At 43.0% G+C, this 18,002-nt stretch overlaps 1 protein-coding gene across 1 annotated transcript; it reads right to left on the bottom strand.

Moving 5' to 3' along the window:
- Positions 1-10: 10 nt before the first annotated feature.
- Positions 11-17,947, bottom strand: LOC119228420 (coiled-coil domain-containing protein 148-like). The gene is made up of 15 exons (XM_037487945.2): positions 17,833-17,947; positions 16,965-17,051; positions 16,518-16,639; positions 13,785-13,888; positions 12,523-12,614; positions 12,289-12,440; positions 11,017-11,112; positions 10,688-10,866; positions 10,470-10,608; positions 8,154-8,360; positions 2,703-2,843; positions 1,589-1,707; positions 922-1,039; positions 639-764; positions 11-159 (listed from the first exon to the last, which is right to left on the bottom strand). Exons 2-15 carry the CDS (start codon positions 17,017-17,019, stop codon positions 16-18), a joined length of 1,794 nt encoding a protein of 597 aa, XP_037343842.2. The 5' UTR covers positions 17,020-17,051; positions 17,833-17,947; the 3' UTR covers positions 11-15.
- Positions 17,948-18,002: the final 55 nt, after the last annotated feature.

Genomic DNA, 18,002 nt, shown 5'->3' with positions numbered 1-18,002 from the left:
ATAATAAGCCCCTGGTCAGAATTTGAGCGTGGACTTGGTGTCTCGTCTGGGTGGTCTTAGGGGGTTGAGGACAGACTGGACCTCTTTGGCGTACTGGCTGTTGTGCAGACCAGCCTCCCGCAGAGCCTGCTCGACCCGCACTCTTGGATCAGACACAATCTGAGAAAACAGATGTAAAAAAACAAACCACAATAAAATGTACATATACAGAAGATTTACACTAAAAACCACCACTATGTTACCATTTTTCCTTTTTATGGATGACTATGCATTTACACTTACATTAATCACTAATCCTTCACGGTTTTGTATTGAAGGACAAGGTTTGTGTGAGTGACAAATCATTAGTCACTGCTGTTGTTACACAATAAGCACATTCTAACTATGACAAAACTACACACACACACACACAGGGAGAGGTTTAGCGACCGGAGGGCCTTGAGGTCAAGGCTGTGCATACAAGTCTCTGGCATAAGGTGGAACATTGATGGACCAGACAGCCTGCTTATGTAATTGTACTGAAGTGCATGGGGTAACTGGTCAGTTTAACCGAAGATGAAAATAAACATTAATAATTAACCGTAACCATTCAAACAAAAGCTAAAGATTATCGGAGAGTAGGCGTTGTAATGCATCACCTGTGTGTCTGTGTACGTATAGAGAGGCCTTTGGAGCTCAAACTCCTTAACATTCAAGAGTCGACGCCTCCACGCCTCCGTATCTGACAGCATCCTCTCTGGGTCCGACTCTGCCACCACCCTGACCTTAGATAGAGAGGGAGGAAAACAATTTAACATAGTGAGCATTTTGTTTTTTTATTTACCGCCATCGGGTGGCAGTGATGTCTCAACTCAGATAAGCAGGAGCCCAAATCTTCTCTCTGGGTCATTTCTAACGGGTTAAGTGTATCTAAAGATCCACCTGGTTCCTGAGAACTTCCAGGCGATTCTGTTTCTCTTCTTCTTCTCTCAGCCGCTCAAGCTCCTGCGCCTCCCGCTCCTCCCTTCGCCGCTGCAACATGTCTGCCCGAAACAGGACCCTGGAGGGAGCACAGAGGACGTGGACGGACATTATCACCCCCCCCCCCCCCCCCCCCGACACAGCCGGCCTTCGGGCGGTGGAGGGTTTTAAGGAGCAGCCAGAGAGCGGCTCCCCTCCCTTCGTCTTTCTTCTTCTTTAAAAAAAAAAAAAAAACCTGTTCCTCAGCCCCGCCATGATTGCTGCTCTCGCTCCTGCCAAGTTCATTCACAGCCAACGTCAACATCATTATCTGGCTTTAATGCCACTCTGGAGTGCCTGCGGAGAAATGCTAAGCAACTGGCAGCAAACGGGGCTTCAACTGGCCTTAAACCACAAGGCAGTTTTCCCCTGCTCCCCCTGGGCGAACGTTTGAAGCGCAGCGACATCGGGGGCAGCTAATTGGTGGGTTAAAGGTAAAGCGCAGCAGCATCCCGCTGTGGTCCATATGACACATTTGCGACACAGGTGAGCCTGATACTAGAAGTACATTTGAGAATTTCGACAGGAAATAATGTACCCTTTAGTGTTCATTTTAGCATGTCTTTGAAAACTCAAAGATGGTGGTTACCTTTCCCTATCTCGCCTTGCCTGATCTTCCATGACGCTCCGTAGATTAGCGAGTCTCTCTTGATCCCTCGCCTCCAGCGTCTCTCTCCTCCTCTGCTGCTGTAAATAAAACTGCCTGACCTGGGGACAAGAACCATCATTTACAAAGAAGAACAAAAACTTAACAACAGCCGCCGGAAGAGAAGCCACAGTCCCATTAATTTGATTCCCACAGAGCTCCTTAGATCGTCATGTCCTATTGATTGTGACAGAGCTGGAATCAGATAAGTTTAAATAGAAAGGATGAGATGATATTTCAATGCCTTGCAGACTATTGCACAAAATTATATGAAATCCAATGCAGCCTAAACGCTCTCATTAATCAGAGTGTCTGAGGTTGCCCAGGCTCTCCGAGCCATGTTAATTAGACAGTCACACAAAAAGCACACATTGTGGATAGTTGTACCTGTGAGGACAACATCATAATGAAATGATCAAAATACCTAGATAATTGCACGGTATATGCTTTTAATTTGATCTTGATGTGTGCAAGGCAATAAAAGGTTTTCAATGTATCAACAACAGGGAAGCATTATTTTCTGCGAGTAGTTATCCATACACTCACCAAAAGTAAATAAAAAATGGGCTGATGTGCCATGTATGATTTGCTGCTTTTGACAGCTACATTTTTCCAGTAATACCATTTCTATTCGTGTGGCGAGGGCTTGGTATCCAGCTGAGCCAATACAACTCTTTAGATGGATAAACAAAGAAAATCTTCTATAACTTTTCTCCATTAAAATGAAGCAATTTGTGCCTCATGGAGAAGTATATGTACAGTATAATACATTATCTTGTTATTACTCCCCTAAGGTATAGCTCATTCAAGGTAATAAGTTGTGCGCACACTATATGAATGTAGTGGGCACAGGATACAAAAAATCCCACTTGCTATGGTATCTACAAAGAATATATACTTTAAAATACCTATTTGTGGAGACGAGATTCTACTTGGTTTGATCAATGCGTGTTATTACAAATATTGTGAAATCATGAAAAGGATATTAAAATCGAACGTGACTCACACATATAGGCAGACATGTTAATACTCAACAAAAGCTAGGTGCGACGTTTACCTTCTCTTTGTGCTGTGATCTGACAGCAGCCTCTTTCTCCTGCCCCCTCTTTAGCGTCGCTTCTTCCTCCTCCTGTCGCCTAGAAGCTATGGCCGCCTCTAAATCCGCCACCTCCTCCTGCTGGGCCCGCCACTCCCGCAGCTACCACCACAAATACACAGCAGTGTGAAACAATAGAAATGAATAATCCGGTTGGGGTCCGTTAAACAGCTGTCTTGAAAGAATCCATCACTGGGAGGGGGGGGGGACCACCAGCCGAGACCCTCTGCCCACGTGTGGCACGGATTTAGGAAGGAGGTGTCAGAACGTTCTTTGTGTCACCTCAGGACACGTCGAAGCACTGAATTATAAAGGAAACCCTTGCAACAAACAGAACATATTCTAGTCATGCTGCTTGTTCTGCCTTCATGTGGAAATGAAGGACAGCTAGTATAAATAATTCAAAGATGTAAAACAAAACGGTCACCTCGGTGCCCATCCACCTTTTAAAGATTATTAGTGACTTTTAAATTAAAGCTATCACGCAAAAAGGTATCCCCGAAACATGATATTTTAATAACCCAGAATATATAAAAGGAATGCAACTTCATGACCATGGGTTTTTGTAATTAACATTTAGTAATGATAAAACATGTAGATACATTGTCTAGATAAATGATTTCTTGCAGAGAGCCCAATCTTCACCCAGCTAGCCCTCCGGAAACACATGCACACAGTCAGTCCAACATTTGCTGGGGGGTGAGTGACAGGGTCGTTATGCAGCAGCCTCTCTCTCGGTGCATTCCCATCGGGGGGGACAGATTCACAGATCTATCAGCGGAGAGCTCAGTAATCCCCAAAAGGGATGAGCCGCATATTAACTTGGTCCCACACACATTAGCACGAGGGGGGGGGGGGGGGGGGGGTCATCAAGTCGGCTTGCAGCAGCCGGTGCGTTTGAGAGGGGACTTAAAACACCCCCGGCCTCTAATCCGGCTCCATCTGACCGTGATGGAGCCGGAGATGCAACAAGCGTCTTCTTTAGAAATCACTCCCTCGTGCAGACATTTAGGGCTGTTATCCCGCAACTGGCTTCAAAAGGTAATTTCCGTGGCTGTAAGAGCAATTCAGCAGTGACTGAGTAACTACCATAACTGTCCTGCTCCTTTTTCCTTTGTTCTGTGTAATGACGGAGCACTGGTGTTAGCATTGATTCCAATATTGCCTTGTGGAATATAAGCTTGTGAATGCAAAATGTCACATTAATGACTCAAATAACTACTACATAGCACATTCACGCTTTGACATGGGTTGAAAAAAATAAACGCCATGACAAATTCTGATGCACGTCATTCCTCGACTTTCTCTCCTTCACCCTCTGAAGAGGAAGTGAGATAACTTTTACTTTTAGAAAAAAACACTAGTGCAGATAATTAAACCTTCCATCAAACTCCAGCCGGGCCTCGATAAGAGATACCTGTCGGGTGTTTGGAACATTGAGAGAAGAGGTGCGTAAACAACCTGGTAGGGCGGCGTAGCATGTTTCTTTTCCAGATATACAGACTAAAAAAAAACAAAAGATTGGTCACATTAGGGGTAACACTATCTTTGGCATGAAGGAAGAACAGTAGAGTTCAGTCGCCTCGGTCATTTGAGGTCAGAAAACAATCTGATGCCTTCATAGCACAGAGAGAGCCATTTTGGTTGAATGCGTTCTGTCTGCCTTTCCTCTTAAGGCAGAGATGAAAAGGCATTTTAGGCAGCACAAAGAGAATAAAATGGTTATTATGTACAGTCTGCAGTAATTTGTCTCAGAGTCTCTCTGTGAAATCAAAAGGAAAGGGGACACAGTCCCTTTTCATGGAAGCATAAATATGACTCCACATGTCAGAATAACAAAATAATTACAGCCTTGTTATCTGCACGCGCAGCCTGCTCAGAGCCTTTCTTAATATACCCGTGCAGCTATCGGGATGTCTTCAGTCGGGGGGGGGGCTGCATCAGCCTTTGTTGTAACTCACCATTGCAGGACATATTAATGACACATTTTAGATAGATTACAGATCAGCAAAACAGATAAAGAATGAACTCATGTTAATCCTGCACTGATATAACTGACGTGAATCATAGCAGCAAGCTGGAAACAATGTGTGATTTAACTAACTAACTAAATAGATGAGCAGCAGCGTTCCTTCATGTGTGACACCACTCTACAGAGTGACACTGACGCGTGAGATGTAGCACATCGTACAAGAACTAATGTGCATTAAGACGTTAGAAAAATGAATATTCTCTCAGTATTTGCACAGCTGGCCCAATACGAATGTAATGTTCCTGAGGTCTATAACAGGTATGTGATTAGAGGGGGGGGGGTGTAGGAGAATTATACACATTCAAGCAATTAACTCCTCAAAGTCGTCATCTGAAGCACTGTGGGGCCCACGCATTGTCTCAAATCTACTTTGTCCCTTCCACCCCCACAGAATCAAGTCACTACCATGCAGTGGGTATCCATGTAGCACAGGTATTACTGCAGGAAGGCTCCCCTTACGAATGGATGCTGTATCGTATGAAAATCAAAATGGGGGGACAAAACACCGTAATGGTTCAACCGGACTGGCAAAATTTAAAAAAAAAATGCATGCCACACTTTTGGATCAACTACAACAATTTAAAACGTAAAAGAAATATTTGGAATCTATATCATACTGTATACTATGCATGCTTAAATAGCAATTATTTGAATGGCAGCATTTGTGAATCTTTTCATTCTTTTAATTTCCATGTTGCTTTTTCTGCTTGGCAGCTCATCCTTTTCCCACCTGAGAGGGTTGCAATAATCTGTTCGCCCCTGAAGCTATACTTACTAAAGTGAAACACACGATCACTCAAAGGTGCCCGTTGGCGGGGTATAAGTAGGAGAAAAAATAAGGCTTGAATGAACCGTAACACCAAGAACAATGGCAGCTAATTACTGCAGCCAGAACAGAAAAAAAACCTTTGATGGTTTTAGAAGTAGTCTGTCTTTCAGTGATAAATATGAATGTCTCGCATGCAGTGATTATCTTAATCACCCATTTCATTTACACAACGCACACCTTCAATAAGTGCACCACCGCTGCAGCCGCTTTTTGATGAGCGACTCATGAATCCATCCTTCGCACGGCCAATCTTCGGAAGAAGCTGTCGTCTGTGTGACAGACTTGGCCTTTGCAAAACAGACGGGTACAAGCTCGCTCAGAAATCACTTACCCTGGATTTCTTCTCGTTGGAGAGCTGACGGCACACGGCTTGCTCCCAATCACAAGGTCAGAGGAACTAGACCAGCACTGACCCGAGAAGGGAGCACTTTACCGCTTTGGTCGAAGTAGCATCGTGGCCTTCATGTGCTTAATTAATGGTGCTGTTACCACATCGTACTCATATTTGAACTCTTCCTTCATTTTACTTTCTACATAGTTCTGCGACTATGTTTGGCCGAAAAAAGTAAACTCTACGCTTCTGTATAGTTTCTGAGGTGTCTCCAGGACCACATTTTGCCATGATGATACAAACACAGGCTCACAAGGGGAAAACAACACCAGCGTGGCTGGTGCAGCTTGTAAAATACAACATTACTTTACATCATGCTCTTTTTTTAAACTTTGGTTACCTTCAGCTGACTATTTTCATTGTTTTACATTTTCTTCCAAAAATGTTATGAGACCATTTCAAATGCATACCCATTACTTTTAGGTTTCATTTAACGAAATAAAATTGAATCAAGTGCAATTTGTCATCCTACAACTCAGATAAATGGATACATTTTTAAATAAACTTTCTATTCTTATTTTTGGGGTCTGCTGGATGGGATGGATCGGTGATCAACGATGGAGCATTATGGCGACCACGAGTAAATGACTCACCGCAGAGTCGGTGGAGTTGTTTGGGTCAAAGGAAGCAGCTGCAGAAAACAAATTGTTAAAGAAGCAGATGCAACAGGAGGAAAATATATCTCCTCCTGTCGCCGTGCCGCTGTGCCGGGATGATAAAGGCAGTTGGAAAAAAAGGGAATTGGATGCAAACAGGCGTCCATCTGAGCCTCCACACAAACTCAAATAGGTGCACATGCACTGCATGGACAAAGAGATATTGAGGTGGGAAAAAACATGGGAATGAAAAGGTCTGGGTGAATTCATTTGAATTGATTATGGCCTCACAGAGCCATGACAAAAATAACTCAGAAATATGTCTGCAATAGTCATGCAATGTTGTTTCAGATTTACCAAAGCTGATAGTCAAAGCCCCCCTGCTGTTTTCAAAAATGCAGAAAAAGGCTTGAATGGAAATGTTACGGTTTTCAATAACATATTATGTTCTTGTAAAACTTTTGATGTCTTTTCTTCCAAAGAAAACGTTATTACGCCACAGTTTATTTCAACAGAACTGAATGTGAAGTGCCCTTGAATTTCTTCACTTATAGTAAAAATAAATGGAAGAGCCCATGGCAGGATTCAATGATCACAGTTCATTTAAATGTAATTACTAATAGTAATAATTTACATTACATTACTACATTACAATGTAAGTCGCTTTGGATAAAAGCGTCAACTAAATGACAACGGTAACAGGATAATAAAACATAATTATTAGTTTTAAGGCAGAGTTGTCATTTGATTTGACCCCCCGGGAATGTCCTTTGTGCAAATATGTGTATCGTGTATAAATATGTTGGTACATTTGGGCTTAACAAAACACAAAAAAAAGAAGAAATTAATACAAAGGGGGTGAGAACAGGCAAACTTCTCAGATTGGAAGAAGGAAAACCGAGGACCTTGTTCCTGCAAACAGTGAAAAAACGAATCCAACATCCGGCCCCCTGTTTTGTGATATATCTTGTTACTTGACTAAATCTGGCTGGTAGTGACGGCCCACGGCCAACCCTCGCTCAGTAGATCAGACTCTTCTCATCTAATCGGCCATAAGACATCAGCACTGTTTTTCTTTTTTTAAACTGTCAGCCAAAGCAAATTCAATTTGCACGGCACTGCCTCCACAGCACATGAATTAGTTCACATGAGTAACTTGTTTGTTGTGTCGATGTGAACTAGCACCCCTCGGAGACAGCAACATCATGTTCGCAAGACCATCCTTATTAGCTTGTTTGCATTCACAGCCCATCCCAAGTGGCAGCTAAAGCGAGAGATGCTGTCAGGCAGCCTGGAGTAATATGCAGCCCTGTCAGCAGTTATACTGTACACAAGAAGGCAGTAAGACATTATAGCCTGTGGGGTCCCTCACAACGGGCACATCCACACGTGGAAAAGGGATTTTCAATAGACAGTCCGCACCATCAGTCAATGAGAGTGAGTGTGCCTTAAAAACAGATAGATCACAGGGAGCTTTTGTTGGATTAGCCGCCGAAGTTCTCAAAGTTCTACATCCACTTCCTGCATAAATTACATATGCGATGGAGGTATATGAGAGGCTAACCTTCTCTCTGAGGCGCGAGCAGATGTCCTGCTGGTGCTGGTGGCCTCTGTGGAGCTCCAGCTCCTCCTGGTGGGCATGTCTGGCCTCCTGCAGGGTGGCTAGGGCTCTGGCCAGCAGCTCCTCCCGGTCTCGCAGACGCTGCCGGGTCACCACTCTCATCTGTGCCTGGGTGAAGCGAAACCAGTCCCATGCACGTTCGTGCTCCATCTGGAGGAACATCGTGGCACGGAGAAAAGCAGTGTTTGCACATGGGGATGGGGTCGATTATACCATTTATTCTCAAAAGCTATGAACACACATGTAAAATGGATGGGAAGAACACAGTGTGCAAAAAGGACTGACACCCAATGGGAAACCCTCCTGTATTGCTCATAGCGATGGTCACAACTGATGACACACAACCCACACACACCACTAGGTGATGCAGTGCCTATAGCGATGGCAGCAGAACCGTATGGAAAAACTCAGTGTCCGATGTGGCTCCGGCGGTGTATGTAATGGTCCCTCTCTCCTGGCTGTGAAAGGTCCTGAAAGAAAACAGTTCCTTCCTATGTGAGGGCTGCCTGTAGCAATTCATCATTGTGTCAGCCCTCGCAGTGGCTGCATCACTTGGCTGCTTCGTTGGAACAGAGGGAATGATATTCATCTACGGGCTAATAGTGGCTAACTGACGGTGAGAAGACATTAGACGGATGACTGGTTTCATTGAAAATGAGTGAGCCGACACAACTGCCAACAGAACAGAAGCACCAGAGGCAGTCAAGCAAATCCTGTTTATTAATTCACAACTTGAAAACTGGAGGAAGATCCACCCTTTGTTCTTCACTTTCTCTTCGACTCTCCTTCACCACCCCAGCCATCCACCGCACTGTGTCTGCAGTGAACACTTAAAGTGGCAGCACATTTGGTCGAGGTGCTGCATCCCCAAACCCTCTGCAGTGGTGCTGTCTCCTCGAGGCCTGAGCCACTCAAAGGACAACATAGGACTGCTTGGCCAGACACACCCAGAAAAGCTAAGGGCTATACATTTTTTCCACTTTTGCCATAGAACATTATGAGGACTATGAAATAGCATACTTTATATTAGAGAACATCAATGACTACGTCATATTAGCGTGAAAAAGACCCCTATCCAGCAGAGGGAGATGTCCACTCTAAGCGTGATAGAGTACCACCATCCAATAGTTGAACTGAGAAACTAAAGTTTGACTTTAGATCAGCACAAAGAACAGAGAAACATCGACTATCACCAAATATAAAGAGCCCCTATGCTGAGATAGTGATACACGCTGAGATTGAAGCTGCAAGTTTCATTGAAGGAAAATAGCAATAATAAAGTAATTTTGATGGAGTTCTTTGGATCAAGACAGAAAAGTATGTCATTAATTCCTTCGGATTGTCAAAAAAGGTCATACTATTCCTCCCACCTTTGTAAACTCATAAAAATAAATGTCCAGGTGCATTTTGTGCCTTTAAGCATGCTGGATACCACAGACATTGTGGTGCATCCCAAGTTGTTCACTAAGGATGCAGAAAGTGCCAAACAGAAGCCTGTGTGAAAGACAACCCACAGTTATCGGTTTGGCAGAAGGGTCTCTGCTCTAAATTCAGCACCCAGCTGGATCTAATATGAGGTGGACGCGGCTGAGGGAGGAGAGCACGGCTGGCGGTTGTCATGACGATACCGGGTGGTGGCATTAACTAGTTGTCAACAGTGGGTGACATGGCACATCCTGCCGCGTTTTGATGGGCTCATTGTCCAGTCTTATCTGTGTGTCTCTCGGCTCAGCCCCGGGTACTGATCCGTATTGATCAGGGCGCCTGGGACTCACACTGCAGGGATGCTTCGGACTGGGGGAAGGAGTTATATTTTTAGATGGGTGTGAATAGAGGTTCATCAATATATATTGTGTGTATATTTTTTATGTGCACTAATGTTATGGATAAAAATCCGAAAGGGCAACGGGATAAATACACAGACCAGACTTTTGTTGTTTGTCGACTTCAAGGTGTTAAATAACTGTGTTAGTGTGAACAGGACTCCTGAAATAAAGAGCATTTCCCTCAGTGACTCTACCACAAGATAAACAATTATTTCAAAATAATCTTCTGAATTCATGAGGGCCTTGAACGAGCTTTTGCTTGAAATATACCTTAAACAAATATTAATTATCAGAATTGCTGCTGATGAAAGAACATTTGTTCAAATGTGCATGAGCTACTCTGTGTTTTTTTCCAAAGGAAGGTTTGTTTGTGTATGTTTGTGTATGTTTGTGTTTGTCTGCGCGCTCAGATGGTTTTTGCCGAGGTACTGACCAGCTCTTGTCGAGTTTTCTCAGGGAAGAGTCTTTGCAGCATGTCCATGCAGAGTGCTCTGTGGTTGGGTACGTCATGACTGTACTGGGACAAAGTGAACTGGAAGCGTTGATGGTCATCTGCACACCAGCCACAGAACCTAAAACAGATTCCAACCCAGACATTACACGATGCATACTGCATGCTAGAAAAAAACGCAACCTGGTCCTCAGGCCTACCTGTCAGTGGTCTGCAATTGATGTTGGAGATCCTGCAGCCTGGGCTGGTACCTTTCAGACAGGGAGTTGAAGGCCTGGATCAGGGAGTCCTTCAGCTCTGGGTAAGGGCATTCTGAGTTCAAAACCTCCTCTGGGATGTTTTCTACATTCACCGGGTTATCTGAAGTACTAAGATATTTCTGCGGAGGACAATATGACAAACTTCAAGATATATCGTGAAATAATTAGACTTTTGTGACACACTTTAGCAAATTATTAATAAGCTGTTGTAATACAGAACGGAAAGTGGTCAGAAGGAGGAGATCTTATTATAATAGAAAGAAACTTACCTCCAAGCCGAGGCCAACGATCTCCCCCTCCAGGGACAGGTACTCTGCTTGAAGTTTTGCAGTTGTGTCAACTTGCTGGTCCTTCACAAAGTTTATCTGGTGGTAAAGATATTTATAAAAATTAATATATATATATATATATATATATATATGTGTGTGTATATATTAAAAATATGTTCTAAATACAAGCTTAGAAAAAAAACATGGCTTGAGCAAAGTTTGATCTTATTTTGCGCAGGAAAATAAATGGGAAAGTACAAACTGTCCCTTTAATATCACAAGGGCTAAATTGTTTCACGTCTTTCCTGAGTAATACAATAGAGGGGACAATGTGGCGAATGAGTCATGAATTGAATATGCGGACAGGTGCTATGAGCCTGGATGGGATTCATGCCAGGTAGAGATGAGGACACCTTCTGTGGATTACAATACTATGTAATCAAGTGTATCCGTATAATAAAAGGTAAACGCATTTGATTACTAAATATGGAAAAAATATTTCATAATTACAAAACAACTTACGTGGATGGATGTCTGGCTGGATGGATCGACAGATGAGTTATTTATTTATTTGATAAGTTGCAAAGAATGAATGATCAAGGAGAAATAACGTTGAGTATCAAATAAGTGTGATTTAATAAATAAAAAAAACGTTTTCACATTATCAGCTTTAACTTTATTCCTTTTTTAAAATGTTGATGAAAAAATGATGGCATACAAATAAATCAATGTCTTCATTTCTAACGCTGGGGGATAAGTGTAACTACAACTTAATTCTAATGTGACTCAGGTCAGTAAGGCCAGCGAGGGTAGAGGGGGTGAGCCGCAGCGACGCGACACAGCGGCTGGCTGGCGGTTTATTCCGAGGTTTGTTTGGTCCTCAAAGACCCCCATCCCCCCCCCCCCCCCCCCGCTTACTCCTTAATCTCAACATTCGTCTCTAGAGCTTGCAAAAAGAGGCAGACTGGGTGACTTAAGGGCCGCTATCAAAGTAGAGACTCACGGACAGCGAACACGTCGCTGTGTGCAAGCTTGAGATCATTTAGTGGAGAGTGAGAGCTTAAACGTCGGGCCCCATGCAGAGAGTGAGCACAGCTAAGATCCATAGTTGATTACTATGTGTTTACGGACGAGAAGGAATACTCCCAAATGGTTTGCTACCAGACGCCGCCGATGCATTTCTCCGTTGCTGCACCATGGTGTTTTTTTCAAAGCAGAGATCTGCCGTTTCTACTTCATAGATCTTTTGTCTTTACTTAAAGTCACGGATACCTGTTGCAGGACTTGTTCCCAGCTCGATCGATGGCCAGCGAGCTGCTGATGTTGAACTTCACCCTGTCTGAAGAGGAGGTCCTCCCTGAGCTGATGAACAGGTTCCACCGTGGCCATCCTAAATGCCCTCTGCTCCGTCTCTAGAAGGCGCCCTGAAACCGTGCACAGACACACATTAGTATATAGCACGTGTGAACAAAAGAGACAGAGGAAGACACAGTCACAGTGGATTACCATAATCCTGAAGTGAGAAGATGGCAGTATCTGTTCTACCGTTCGGCATGATCTGTTCTAGACAATCCTGGATGTCATTCTCAGCCTCCTCCCTGTTCCATTGAGAGAAAGAGAAAGCTATTAAAAAGCTGTCTGATTCAGTCATCCAACAATTTACACATACCACATAACACGTGCAAAGACGGGCACATACAGTATGTACCTAAATAAAAAATTGATGTGTACACTGGTGGGGATCACTTTAAATACTGCTAGGTTATTGAATCCAAAATTATCCACTGAGAAACTGACTGAGAAATAAATGTAGTGAAGTTAGAGTATGAGGTAGAATCAAATTGAATAGCTAAAATAAAATATGTGTCCCTCAACATTTTACATACGTTCAGTATTTTAATACATTTATTTAGTTTTACCGCTGCACACTACTGCTAGGATTAGTTTTTGGAGAGGTGGGGCTGGCATGGTAACCAGATCCATCCTTTAACCTCATTTTCACACACACACACACACACACACACACACACACACACACACACACACACACACACACACACACACACACACATTTTCTCGGACTTGGAAAATATTTAGGGACATAGTGTCTTATGACGTAAGCAGCATCTCGCTAACAAGCCGACGGAGGATGCTTACCTCCTACTAACTGGGCTTGACATGATTGTGGATGAAGCGAGTTACCATAGAGACGTGCCTGCCTGTTTCGCCATTAGACGAGGGGTGGCTTTTGAAACCCATGGTGTTCTAACTAGATATTTGTGCGGAGCGTTTCAAGCTGTGACACATCTTTATGATTGGGCTCATTACTGAGGCTCACGCTTGTGTACATCATTAACCTTGGGTGGCTCAGACACAGTCATTACGCAGCCAAACAAGCTGCACCCCAGAGCTGGCGCTGCCCTTCTCACTTCACAAGGCATGACACCGCTGGGGCCCCCCAGTCCCACACTTCAGCCTCAGCAAGCAGAAGGGAGACGTTTCTTCCATTCAGTACACTCCTCTGCACGCACGCGGCACAAAAACCATCCACTTCGCTTTGTTTCTCATCCTTTAATTCAAAGTCCTCCCCGCAAGGAAATCAGCTTAAATTTCCCTCCTCTTGTCTACTTTTACCCCCTCTATACATTTTTTTCACGCAGATAGTCCCGTCTGGGCTCAATGGAGCTTAAGTGGCCCGGCTGCATGGTGTAATAGCAGATCCAGAAAACTGCAGCAGATAATGACAGGGAGTAATAGGGGGCTCTTACTCAGCCTTTTGCAGCCTGGGGCACTCTCTGCTCCACACCTGTCTGTGCTGCCGTAATATGGAACTCTCCTTGGTCGCCTTGGCTGCGAGACGGTTCTTCTGAACCTATGAGACAAGGTTTAATGCACAGCAGAAATTAAACCATAGAACTAGAATAGGCACTGGCTGAAAAAGATTTTAAAAAATTGCCCAGAGTTGCTTTTAACTGCACTTTAGCCATGCTCCCACAAATAATTGACTTCATCTGGACAAACCTGAGTTTGAGCTACTTTAATGCGTCAATTATCTGGACCATTTTATAACACAGAAAAAGCATGAGATCTATGAAGTGTATAAATCGTTGCAAGGTCGGTAAAACGTTATTTTTGTAAGCTATGGTCAAGGATCCCTTCCTCTCGGCCCATAAGGGACATTGCTACACAGGCATTTGCCTCAGCCTTTCTTAGACATTTGCGTCTTTGAGAGCCTCATAAATGTGGGTGATTCAACCGAAACACTATCCCTGTTAGAGCATGAAAGCAAAATAAACAGCGGAAAATTAAAATAATCAAGTAGAAACATGCGTGAGATGCATGCGCCATGTTGTTAGGAGAGGAGGGGGAGGTAGAGGTCTTAATCTGCTCTCACTTGTTTTCATTTTTCACGCTGAAAGAACTACGCCCGCCTTCAGAAATGTCTCCATGAAGCAAATTATTGTCCTTTATACACAGTCCACTGGCTCAGATAATTGTACAAAAGAATGTCCCAAATAACTTACACATGTGGTTACAATCAATTTCATATTCATCAAAAAATAAAAAAGAGTAAGGGTGTGGATATATGACATGACTGTCTGTCTCCATTTGAAGTTGTGACTGCTTTTGTTTCATTTACCCTCTGGGTTGTGTCTATTTTACAGCTAAGGGAATCAACAGCATTCAATCTAAAACGAATGTTGCTCTGAAAAAAAAAAGGCCAAATCGAGGTCATCCCATGCTTCCTGCGGGCCATGTATCATAGGTTATGTTGATTTGCATCGGCTGTCTAATATCCTCAGCTGGAGTACTGAAACGGTGCCTGAAGGTAAACTTAAATCAGCAGATTTCTAGTCTCACCGTGTCAAATAAAGCTGATCTATTAACATCCAACTTTATCTATCTTATATTGACGATTGAACCACTCGTCCACCTTTTTAGTGGGCATGACTTTTATTTGCACAAAACGGATACAGAGAAAACGTATGCCTCTAATTCCCGTATTTATATTTTTGCTGATCCACATTGTCATGCAAATTACACATTTATTTCATGTAATCTCTGGCCAATTCAAAGTCAGATGTTGGTGCCTTTCCGAAATCTCTCATCAGTCAATCCCGATTTGAAAGTTAAAAAAAAAAAAGAATTAGAATGCTGTAATAGGAAAATGTATCTTGTGTGGACTTGACTATAAACCTAGTGTACATGCATGGCTCCCCCCAATACTGTATACTATGTTTTATTCATTCTCACGTTCTACCTCTCTCCCTGCACAGGTGTTACTAACACATAAATGATTGCACCCTTCTATTGTTCACTTGTTTACTGCTCCCTGATTCTGTCTGTAGTTACTCTTCAATCAGACGGGTATATTGTAATCAGGCTGGTGATTTATTTTTACATCTATTGACTGTGACACATTGCATTGTGGGATTGTCGCAGAAAGTGCAGTGTGTCTGCCTGAAAAAAACTCCCATGCTCAGCATTGGCACAGTGAAATAAAAGGGCAAAGGGTAAATATAATGAATTATGTAGCAAATATGGAGTGATTGAAAAGCTCAACTAATGGGAATTCTTCTATTATTAATTTGATTATTTACACTTGTGTGTTGAAGTGCATAGAAGTGCCTTTTGCATGCCTCTAAAAAAGTTGCAACGGTCCCTTTTCAGAGAAATGGCGTGGAAAATGTGTTATTGTTTTTTGTATTGTACTGTTTTTTGTGGAATACTGCGGAGAAAAAAAGAATTGATAGACATCATTTTGAAGCTCGTCAGTAATGCCGCTATTCCGCAACATTATCCTGCTTGATCGAAGTTCGAGGCGACTAGCGGCCAATTATTCACCCTCAGCCACGTGGCCACTGGGAGATGCTCAGAAAGCCTTTCAGCAGGACAAACCGAATGTGAACCTCGCGGGTGTTATCTGGGTTATGCAGAGCGCTGGGTTGGAAGGAGCCACAGGCAACCATAATGATACCAATAGGCTACTGCCGCAGTTTACCAATTAGAACACCGCAGCTCTAACAGCCTTATCCGAATTACCGCTAGCAGTTTGCTCTTCTCATGGTGAGGTGACTATTAACTTCAAACTATTTTATAGAAATCCTATATGCAACCAGATGAATAGTCGTGAAACTGGCAATGCTATCATGTATGGCAGTGATATTCCATGTGGTTAGACAATCTGTGAAGCTTAAGAGATGCCAGTTTTTTTCCTATGGAATGAAATCCCTGCACATTATGTGGTGTGAAAAAGAGAGGAAAGAAAGTTAGACCAACAGCAGGAAATTTACCACATACCAGAATCGGACCACGCTGTTTCATCCCCTTTTTTGTCAGTTCTAGCTCTTCCTGTGGTGACTAATGACGACTGCGGAAAGATCTGTCGTTCTTCTTCATTTGCTGTTAAATCACCTTGCTATTAAATGTAACAGGAATGGATTTTTTAATAACATTGCCCTTTTAAGCGCAGCCCCAATATTGATAACAACCAAATGTACCTTTAATCCAATCCGATCAGACTCCAGGCGTTTGGCATCAACAATGGCTTGAAGTCTTTTGTATTCAGCCGGTTTGTACTTTGAGCTGCCAAGACCATATTTCATCCGCAGTGTCAGTTTTTCTGCGTGGATGAAAAAAAATCATATAGCTGTATTTGGATCATTTCAATCGTTTAAAATCCCATCACTCTAGATGTCCAAGTTAAAGTCTTTATGCTGACTTCAGCAAAAAAAGAAAAAACAAGTAAAGAGAGTTTTTATTTGGAGTGGCACAGCTGGAACTCAACGAGGCAGGTGAACAAATACAGACAATGCTGCCTCCAACAAAAGCATCAAAGACTTGACACCGGTTTAACTTGGGGACTAAAGGTCAAATCTGTTAAAAAGATCACTGGGCAACCATGTCACAAGTCACCCACATGTCAGGCCTAGCTGCTGCTGACTTACCCACATCTCCTCCTCTGTAGTTTGTACTGAACGCATGCAGATCCCTTCCACTCATCCTTGTGGATCCCTATTTGTGTGCATTAGTGCCTGCAAAATAAATATGTAAACACAAAGGTTGTTGATAAAAGACAAAATATCCCCTTGGGACGTTTAAGTGGGGGTCATTCAAATGGTTAACAGGAAGCCCATGAAAAAAACAACTCTCCCATGGTCTGCATGACATAATCAGCTTGTGTAGAAGGTTAGTATGCAGTATGAAGGAGAAGATATGATCGAACACTGAAATGAACACTCTGTGGTCTGGATCAATTGAAGACAATAACTGTTTATTTTTTCATGAACCGTATTTTCACAAAATGACGAGTAAGGAAACAGAATACCCAAGTCGCCTAACATTTGCTTTTGGTTAACTTCAAGAGGATCGCCCACACTTGAGAGGGACACGTAGTTGAATCGTTGGTCCATGTGGCGGTAAAGGGAGAGCCCTACCTTTGAAAATGTTGCCTTTGATAAGTTAAAACAACTCAACTAAATCAATAGAAATGGTCCTTGACTAAGAACAGAACAATTGACTATGATAAAGATAAAAGCAGATAGCTGCATCCCTGCTAAAGGACCACAAAAATACTGGAGCCCCACACAAACTTACACACGATGTGACAGGTGAGAAGTGGTATGATGTCATCATGCCATCATACTAACGTTAGTTAATAAGGTTAGACGACAATTCAAAAGATGGCAAATATTGTGAAAAGATGCAGTGTTTTTTCTGAGACTACTGTAAATAAATACAAACACCCATACGGCGAAATCACTTCGTTGCCAACATATGCAAAAGTGAAATGTAACCCAGTGAACCCGAGCTTACCTTGCTATCCCCCTTCTCTGTTCAGTTGACAAAAAGTTGTAACCAAGGAAACTATCCTCCCTTCCGTTATTGGGCGACTCGGCGACGCAAACGCCGTGCGAAACGCCTCTCGCCGACATCCCAACCAATCAGGAGTACGCAACGCTTTCCCACATTCCCACTGACGTCAT

The sequence above is a fragment of the Pungitius pungitius genome, chromosome 10, assembly GCF_949316345.1.
Source record: "Pungitius pungitius chromosome 10, fPunPun2.1, whole genome shotgun sequence".
Classification (NCBI taxonomy): domain Eukaryota; kingdom Metazoa; phylum Chordata; class Actinopteri; order Perciformes; family Gasterosteidae; genus Pungitius; species Pungitius pungitius.
The sequence above is the reverse complement of the archived record's forward strand: the minus strand, read 5'-3'. Positions and strand labels throughout refer to the sequence as shown.

Bases quoted from the DNA above. Each gene is read 5' to 3' on its own strand.
- LOC119228420 (XM_037487945.2), bottom strand. From the start codon at position 17,019: ATGAGTGGAAGGGATCTGCATGCGTTCAGTACAAACTACAGAGGAGGA. The intron at 1,708-2,702 runs GTAAACGTCGCA...TCTTGTCCCCAG, and splicing joins GATCACAGCACAAAGAGAAG to GTCAGGCAGTTTTATTTACA. The intron at 160-638 runs GTGATGCATTAC...CTGTTTTCTCAG, and splicing joins ATACGTACACAGACACACAG to ATTGTGTCTGATCCAAGAGT.